Source organism: Schistosoma mansoni, assembly GCF_000237925.1.
Source record: "Schistosoma mansoni, WGS project CABG00000000 data, supercontig 0013, strain Puerto Rico, whole genome shotgun sequence".
NCBI classification, from domain to species: domain Eukaryota; kingdom Metazoa; phylum Platyhelminthes; class Trematoda; order Strigeidida; family Schistosomatidae; genus Schistosoma; species Schistosoma mansoni.
The window spans coordinates 863,947-873,909 of NW_017386025.1; the positions used below are offsets into that span (position 1 = coordinate 863,947).

General features: G+C 32.5%; 1 protein-coding gene across 1 annotated transcript; it reads left to right on the forward strand.

Moving 5' to 3' along the window:
• Nucleotides 1–267: 267 nt before the first annotated feature.
• Nucleotides 268–4,044, forward strand: Smp_153700 (protein phosphatase 1 binding protein, putative; the record flags this gene model as incomplete). Its single annotated transcript, XM_018790840.1, has 2 exons — nt 268–291; nt 1,969–4,044. The coding sequence occupies 2 exons, from the start codon at nt 268–270 to the stop codon at nt 4,042–4,044; spliced, it is 2,100 nt and encodes a 699-aa protein (XP_018645859.1).
• Nucleotides 4,045–9,963: the final 5,919 nt, after the last annotated feature.

The window sequence follows — 9,963 nt, forward strand, 5'->3', positions numbered from 1 at the left end:
AATACTAAGTGAATTTATGTTGACAACTGTTGTAAAGTGGATTAATAATAGATGTGAAGAAAGCTACGAAGGTTTTATTATTAGATTTAAAATGGTGTCGTCACGCATGAAAAGTAATCTTAATCAAAATGACGAGTGAAAAAAATCAATGAATGTTTCTGTAAAAGAAGGATATATTTAAATAACTATGTTTATTTTCTATTTCATTTAGAAAACGAATAAAAAATCAAGCAGCAATGAACTGGTGTTTTCTTTAATTAAGGATTTATGAATGATACACATTTGGAACTGGTAATTTTCAGTTCTACATTAGGCAAGTCAGTATTCAACCAGTGAGGATACAAAGATTATCATAAAAAAATTAAGATGACTTACTATTTTGGTACGATCATGATTTGTAATGTATTTTCTACTGATATCAGCGTAGAATGAATTTTATCATGAAATAATTTGGCAGTCTCAAGGGAATCATCTAGTACTTACGTTTAATAAATAACTTTCAGAAGAAATTTGAAAAATATTGATAAGAAACTATAATCTGTAAAGTTAGTCAATGAAGAAATGAGATAGTTGCTAATAGATAACACAGTTAGGATTATGGTACCTTTCAGAATTGCTCTTTTTTTCAAAATATAAACTATCACATCTCAGTACCTTCACTAAGACTTGAAAACCCTCGAAATCTATTTGTTTCTAGGATTTTTACACATAACCGGTTGAAGATTGTCGTACTAAGATGAAATAATTGTCTAATACTTCCTTGTTTTGATAATTTGTAGTTGAGAGGGGTTTTGTGGAGAAATTAGTATTTTCATAGTTGAAATCACGAGTTAATTGAAGCTAGATCACCATAGAAAACCTGAGAGCACTGGACGGCCGTTTCGTCCTATTATGGGACTCCTCAGCAACGCCCAACCACGATCCCGCCTCGATGGATTCGAACCCAGGACCTACCAGTCTCGAACCGGAGCCCATAACCGATAGACCGCTGAGCCGGTCGGCATCGAACGGTGTTAATGTCTAACTTCAACTAATCCGCGAAATTGTGCAACCATTCACCAATGTCTTCAGTGAGTTAGTATCTCACAAAAGACCTGGTTGAACTCCACTGGTTACTGCTTCTCACTAGAACTTCAGGAAATATCTCATGCGTACTGCTGAAGAGTCTCACAATAGAACGAAACGGACGTCCAGGGCTTCCAGATTTTCCATGGTGGTCTATCTTCAATTGATTCATGATTTCAATTATATAAAAGAATATGAATCAATCAGCCTAATAAAACCCTAGTTGAAAACTATCCTCTTTTATTGATATTAGTTTCTGTTACATTAAATATCTTGTACGAAAATCAACTATTTTGCAGGTCAATTTCAAGTTGATTACAATTGTAACACAGTATTAATTTATTAGGCTAGCTTATTATTATTATTACTATATAAACATGATATACATTTTCTTTCAGAAACTTACTACTTGTTTTCATACTTTCATTTACTAACAATAACTAAAATACCTAAACGCATCGTGTTTCCCCCTCTATTTTTAAGAAAAATAAACAAATTATTGATTTGATTATTATTATTGTTGTTGTTGTTTATTCCGCTCTTATTCCTCCCACTCATTTTTTTAAACAAACAAATCAAATAATTATATTTCCGATAGAATATTGCTATCCATAGAGTGATTGACCTCGAAAGCTTATTGGTTCATTTTAACAGTTAGTTAGTTTGCCTAACAAGTAATTGGGCTGTGGTCTGATTTTTAGTTCTATCATTACGTGGTATAGAAATTGTTACCCACGTTAAATCAAGTTAGCTATTTTATTTGACCAATGTAGTTTTGAAACCGTTTGAAACCACACTAAATACTTTGTGCACTAATAATCGTCTGGAAATTTATGTTTAAGAATTATGATACTTTTCAAGACAAATAAATTTTTGGGAAATATATTTTAAAAATGTCATTAGCTGATGTCTGATACTAGTCATCAGAATTCAGAGCTAAAGACGTCAACTGGGCACAGTGGATCAGAATCAACGATATCATCAGATATTAATACAGAGCCTAGGACTTCGACTAGTCCACGCCCTCATGTTTCTACGTGGGTGTATATCAAATGGTTCATATGGTCTACAATTGCAAGTATTTTTGGATGTAGTATCCCTGTCTTTACACCATATGACAATACTTGGCCAACTACATCAATTCTAATTGATCATAATAAATTTGAATCTGATGATTCAAATCTACATGAGAATATTGATGACGCATATAATACACAAGTATTACATGAAGTGAATGGTGTATGTACAACGAAAAATGCCATTTCTTGTCTTTCATCAACTTGTGATTTTGAAGTGGATGTAAAAACAGAGACAAAAAAACTTGCACTTTCTTTTCAAAATCATATTCCTGAAAATGAAATAAAATTGGATTCTTCTTTTAAAGACGTTACTGATAATAATAATAATAATAATAACAATAATAATAATAATAGTTATAATAATATATCATCATTGACAAATGGATATTTTTGTGATATCAACCAAACATTAAATTGTAAACCTTTAACTGATACGGAAGTAATTCCAATTTCTACAGCATTATTTACTGATCCTGGATATTTATGTACCGAATCTAGTCCTTTAACATTTACCTTATTGGATTCATATCAGTCGGATTCAGTGAACGGTTTTATTGATAAGGTAACTCGTGATAATTATGTTCATAATTTATTAAACTCTGTATTACCACGTAATTTATCTAATTCAAGTGATATAAGTGTACCAGTTGAAGTACGTAAAATGTACGCATGGAATAAGCCAACACCAATTAAGTCAGAAACACCCATTGACAATCATGTAACTGAATATAATTTCGAAGTAGGATCAATATTATCAGATGATATAAATGCATCACCTGGACAACTTAATTCATCCGATCATTCTTACCCACTTTTGAGTCCTAATACACTGGAAGACGATAGTTTACAAGCTGAATGTTTTGATAAATCACCTGAAATATATTTGAATTTACCAGATGTTAGTCGATCAGATCAGACATTGGCATGGGCAATGTCTAATCTCTGTATTGATAATACAACTAATGAAATAGATACTGATTCAAGTGAGATTTTATCAAATAAGCATACGGAAGACCTATCACCCTCCAGTGAAACAGCTAGCTCCATTGAAAAAGTAGATAAAAGTTCCAATATATCATCTCGACCTCCTGTGCCGAATTCCTTACAACGACCTAGCAGAGATCGTAGCCCTGTCTGTCATACAAATATTAACAACAATCGAAAAAAGAATTCAGCAGATTTATCAACCTTCTTACCATATGAAGGTAATCAAGCATTCTCAGTAAAAGATATAGTTGAAACCCCTGAAACTACTAAACCAAAACGTAGTAGTTCACTAAAATCCAATAGAAGCCTTTCAGACACATATGTACCAAAAGCTGTTCGTTTTGCTGATGCTCTAGGACTTGATTTAGCAACTGAACGACATGTATATGATTCTGAAGCTCCACCAAAAATACCAGCTTCTGCTATATCACATTTACAATTAGATTCTGATGAATCCATTGCAAAAATTGGTGCAAAACAATTTGGTTTATGTTTCTCACAACCAGGTTTAGCATCTAATTTTATTCGTCGAGTACTTACCAGTAATGTATGCCTAGAAGATTGTCATATTGATATGCAACGTTGTATATTAACTGGTACAATAAGAGTTAAAAGTTTTGGTTATGAGAAACATGTTACTATTCGCATTACATATAACAACTGGATTACGTTTTTCGATACATCTGCATCATACATTCAAGGATCATATGATGGTGTAACGGATAAATTTTCATTTAGTTTAATCTTTCCTGATACAATGGTACCAGGTGATAAAGCACAATTTGCTATACGATATGAAACACATACTGGTGAACAATTTTGGGATAATAATCATGGTCAAAATTATTGTGTAACATGTTATGCGAAAGCCACGGATCTAGCTGGTGATGGATCATGGATGCATTATCTTTGATTTTCGTGTTTTCAAATTGTGATGAACACTGTTAAAATTATTTATCCAATTTTGATTGTTCCACATTCAAACTATCATTTAATAACTTTAGTTTGTCTTAACCTTTTTTTCATGCATACATACATACACGCATGTGGACAAAAAATTGGTCCTTTAAAAAACCATATATCATCGCGCCAATCATTCATTACTCAAGAAACTCCAGTTAGCTTTCATATATATATATATATATATATATATTAATTATTATATATTAATTATTATAATAATTAATTAAACTGCCTTACATTCAAGATTCATCTTCATATTAGTCAGTGCACACAATTTACTTTTCACTATATTTCTTTTGAAATTTTCATTCTTAAATTTAGAATTTCAAGTTAACAATAAAATATTCCCTTATCATCCCCGATTTAATATGTATTTACAGAACCTTAAAATAAAAAAAAAGTGATTTTCCCCTATACAGAACACGTTCAGGTGAGGTGTAATGTTTTTGATCGGAAGTGAGATATTTATGGTGATCAACTGCCTTTGAATCCTATGTATTACGATAATAATAATAATCATTACTATTAACTATTATTAACAAGAGAAACATTGTTATCGATAATGTTTGTCTAATTTGCTGTAAATAGCTGATAGATCGACCAAAAAAGAAATAAACTTGCTGGAATTTAAATGTTTTCGGTCTTTAACACGATTGATTATCGGGTAAATTGGATGGGTTGTTATTATTCAAAAGAAGTAGTTCTTCATGATGATTCCTATAATAACATGTAGATAATTAAATGATAATTTGATAAGGGGGTTTCGGTGGAGATTTGAAATAATTTTTATGTATAGTTGAAATCGTGAGTCAGTTGAAGCTAGACCACCGTAGAAAACCTGGAAGCACTGGACGACCGTTTCGTCTTGTTGTGGGAATCCTCAGCAGTGCGCATCCACGATACCGCCTAGCCAGATTCGAATCCAGGACCTACCAGTCTCGCGCCAGAGCACTTAACCGACATGACATATCTTACCGAAATGACGTAATCTTAATTTCGATTTAACTTGAGTAAATATTTTAACAATTTAAAATCTGTTGTCATTAGGCAGAAGTTATGTTACGGAATGACTATTTTTCTTTAAAACTGTAAGGAAATATAAGAATCTTGTATAATTTGTTGTAGCATAAATCACTTATTTTGTGAGAGGTATTTTTTCCAGCAATAATTTGTACCATTTGCAAGCGTTCATATCTTCCCAATTCACATATAGCTGATAAGTTACAAATAGGGAGAAATGCGAACCCTGGATTCCACTAATTACCACCATCTAACTTCACTAATATGACTGATAGCATTCACCTCAGCTGATAGGTTATAAATTTTAACATAAAACTATATCTTTCTTTTAATAATCTACATAAATATCACTAGGTTAATTGTCATCTTGTTACAATATTTTATTAATTGTACATTTTTTGGCAATGCTATTCACACGCAAATGCAATTATACTTACAGTCATTCAAACTATCTTTCAGATTGTAAGCAAAATGGATAGTGGGCTAGCAGTGCAATCCATGATGTGTGTTTCGTCCTAATTGAGACTCGTCAGCTGGATGTACCCGCAACTCAGAGTTGATGTTCACTCTGGGACTCGAACATAGTGCCTTTCCCTTCAAACGCCATCGCGTTATCCATTTAGCTACTGAGTCCTGATAGCCACTTTCTGGTGCAATGGATTGAAGTTTGAATTCACTTAGTATTGTTTGTTTGAATCTTCCCATTGATGTTTAAGATTGCAATTGATCAGACTCTAATTGGCATATGCGCATACTTTGTGCATTGCCTCGATATAGCCCTAATTCATAAGCATTATAAGCAAAGTCCCAGAGTGAAAATCAACTCTAAGATACAGTTACGTTCAGCTGACGAGTCCCAAACAGAACGAAACGCGCGTCCTGGATTCCACTGCAAGCCACTGTCCATCTTTACCTATAATGCTTGTAAATTAAGGCTATATCGAGTTAATACGCACAGTATGCACATATGTCAATAAGAGACTGACCAGTTGCAGTCCTAAACATCGATGGGAAGTTTCAAACCAGTAATACTAAGTGAATTTATCTTCAAATTGTTTGCACTGATGATAGTGATCAACGTGAACAATGAAGAAACGGACATTTTCATGCCTTGACACGCTTTATTCGGAGGTTAGTGTTCCTGGAGTGAGTTCAATCAGTGTTGAACTGTTATATTGCTATCCTATGAAGTGACTGAACTTATAAATGTGGACCAAATGGTTCCTAGTTAAATGGTCTAAATGAATTATGATATAAAGGAAAGATTAAACGTCTGAGATTCATTTTTGTATAGGGTCATGAAAGTCCATTGTTGACAAGTTATAATTTAGGATAAACTCACTGTCCATGGTTCCTTTGTTTTTAATGATTTTCCAAATATTGTAAATACATACTTCAAGATGAAAAATACTTTCCTTACTAGCAAAAGTTTTACGGAAAGCACTAAGATAAAATTGGTCAGATAATTTTCTAGTTGTATCGCACATTGATTGTATTTGCAATTATACTACTGATCGTTGACCTGGTGGTTCTGATGACTAAGCATTTTCTGCAAGGTTTGAAGGTTCTCAGTCCCATTCCTAGTACGGTCGTGAGTATGTACTTTTAGATTGTTCCAAACTAGGACATTGTATTGTTTTCTGTTGTATTCCATTTCAGATCAATATAGTATAAATACAATCTATAAATCTTTCAGCAAATAAACACATGATTTTTATAACTGAGATAAGATTGTAAGACCAATATTAAACACCAAAGCAGAATAATAGGAATTCATACTAGTTGGCATCAGCATTATATAATTGAAATTTTTTTTAAAAATATTAAAATTCCTACCAGAATTCATCCTTTTAATAAATTATTGAGAGTAAATGACATAAATACAATTTACCTACAACTAATGAAGTGAATTCTGCTTCAGTTTAGGCACCCGGACAGTATCACAGCCCTCACACAAATCACATGAGATTTGTGTGGCGCATATATATCTGGTACCCCTTTGTACCAATATTTATGTGTTTAAATAAAAAAAATAAATAATTGAAGTGAATAACTTAATACCAATACCCAAAAAACGATTACAAACGCTACTAGGAGTCATTGCATAACTATTGAGGGTTCAAAAGAGAGGTAAAAATAAATAAAAGAGTCTACCCAAATAAAAATAAAAGCAAAAAGATAAAAGAATGGGTTGTGAGAGTTATGTAATGGTTCTGAATAAGCAGTGCAGAAACAGCTATTCCACTCCGGTAGTTGTGCCGTGCTTCGATGTAGCACTCTTCACCAGAAGGGCCTACTAGGCTTCACCATTCTATATGGCTGGAAGGAGTACCAGGGGGATAGTTAAAACTGTACACAAAGACAAAACTGGTCTACCATTATTAACTGACTTTTAATACAAAAAATTTGTCAATTCAGTTAATAGTTAACTTACATTAACTTGAAAAAAAATGTGAAAAAAGGGATTAAATAGTAAAATCATTGATTTGAAAAAAGGTACAAATAAAACAAAGTATAAAAATGATCATATTATGTAATCAAAACAATTTTGTAATTGCAGACATAAAATTACTTCACTTTCCGGTATGATTATATGATGTGAATTAATAAAAAAATGAATAATATAGGGATGAATTTAGTCGAAAAGAATGTCATGAAAAAAAAATTAAAATTTAGGCTGAATCATTTAAATGAATGAATTTTGAGTTAGAAACAAAACGTAAGTGATTAATTAATCACCTTTATACATTACTTAACTTATTTTTTAACTTATGGAGACTTGCTTAAACATTAAAAGTGTTCTATGTTTAGCAACTGCATTTTAAACTTGAGTCTTTGATCAATAGTTTTTTACCGAAATTTTGTTGTATATAACTTAATAATGAACAGTGAAATTCAGTTAAATCATTTTATACTGTAAAATTTGTCATTTCGATTTCACTTCAAAGCTGTTTGTTCAGTACCCTATGATTTCGTTCGTCGTAAAGTATTTTCTGTTTTATATTATAACAGGGTGATATAACTATTGGAGATAAAGTATAACCATAAATGTAGAAATACAGTCAACCCCTTTTTGCTTTATTGACAGAAACCAATTTTTCCTCAAAAATGCACTACTGAATCTTAACATATTTGACCCAGTAACGTTTATGTAACAATTGTGGTTAAATACTTGCAACCTTCATATATGATTGATTTTAAAAGATCAGTTTTATTTAATATACAACAAAGAATTGTAAATTATTTCACTTGACAGGAAAGATGACATTTGAACCTCAAAGAAACTGACGTTATTGACGAATGTCAATCAATGTGTTCATATTCAACAGCAAATTACTTTCAGTGATGAAACTATCTGTATAACTGAAGTGATACTCGACATTTTATGGTTAAAATACAAAGTCAACACAACTAAGTAATATCGGCCTCCATTAATAAAATTGAAGAGTAATATTTAACATCCATGGATTATTTACTGGTGAACCTATAAAACTATTGATGTTGCTGACTTTTAAGTTGACCAGAGAGTTTACAGGGAAAATTTTGATCATTAAAATAAAGAATATAGACAAAATTGTACTTATAGTCTAGAGACAAGATCATTGTATTTATGTTCCACATGCCCTGGTACGGCCGTGAGTGGGGAGAGTCCGCTCTCCCTCTCGAAATGCTCTCACATGGCCACGCGGATATAGCCTCTACCAGGGAAGTCCTGCCAACTGCCTTCTTGCACCAGGGATGTTGTTTACGAAACTGAGAGGACGAAAAGCAAATGTTCGGCGCTTTAACCGAGTTGGTGGACATGGAAAGTCCACCTAGGGGAGTTGGAAAACCCTCATTTCAAACCATTAGTGCACATAGGCTCCAGCATCCTGAGGGAACAAGTGGCGTGTGAATCAATCGTTGGTGACCGGCTACCATGGGACTTTATCTCCTTACGATGCTCCACTGCCTTGTGGATCAGACCTTTAGGTCAAAGGCTCTGGGTGTGGCCCCTTAAGAAAACCATCTGTTTCGGTTTGAGCACACGGGCAGTATCACAGCCCTCACACAAATCTCATTTGATTTGCGTGGCGCATATATATCTGGTTCCCCTTTGTACGAATATTTATGTGATTAAATAAATAAAGTTCCATATAGCGAAGTTCTACATTAGCAATTGTACCTAGAAGCACATCTGAAAGCTACCCAATTTTATAGAATACTTCGTATTCAAAGATTGTATACAGATGTTCATGAAAATATGAGTAATACTCTTCTATAAATCTTTCTTATTAGGCTTACCACTTCTGGGTTGTCAGAAATTTCGTTTTTTCCTTGTAGTATGTAACAAAAAAGAGTAAAGATTACTTTAAAGGAAATAATTCTTACTCAAAAACTTCAATTAGTATAGAAATAAATATACGTTTTAAAAGTGAAATTTTATTTCTGAAAACTAGTTTAACCTTTAAATTTTTTTAAAAATCCAACTTATTTACTGTTTGCTCGACAATAATCAACTTTGATTCAAGTTTCATCAAAAGATTTAAACAATAGATGACTAGGGAATAACTGTAGTTCTCATAAATACATCTTTGATATTTTCGTTTAGTTATCTAGTTCCGTGGTAAATCAGCTTATTCGTAATCATTTATGATCTTTATTCATTTTCATGAATAAATTCCAAAAAACTTTATGTTATGACTTTATAAAAAGAAGTCACCAATTTGTTATGACTTTATAAAAGAAGAACAACGCCGCATCCAATTCGTTATGATTTTATGTCCGGCTTTTTATCCGTCAGTTATCCGCCAATCGGAATACGTCTTGTCTAATTTTAACACTGCCAAATCAATGACGTTCAACTAGT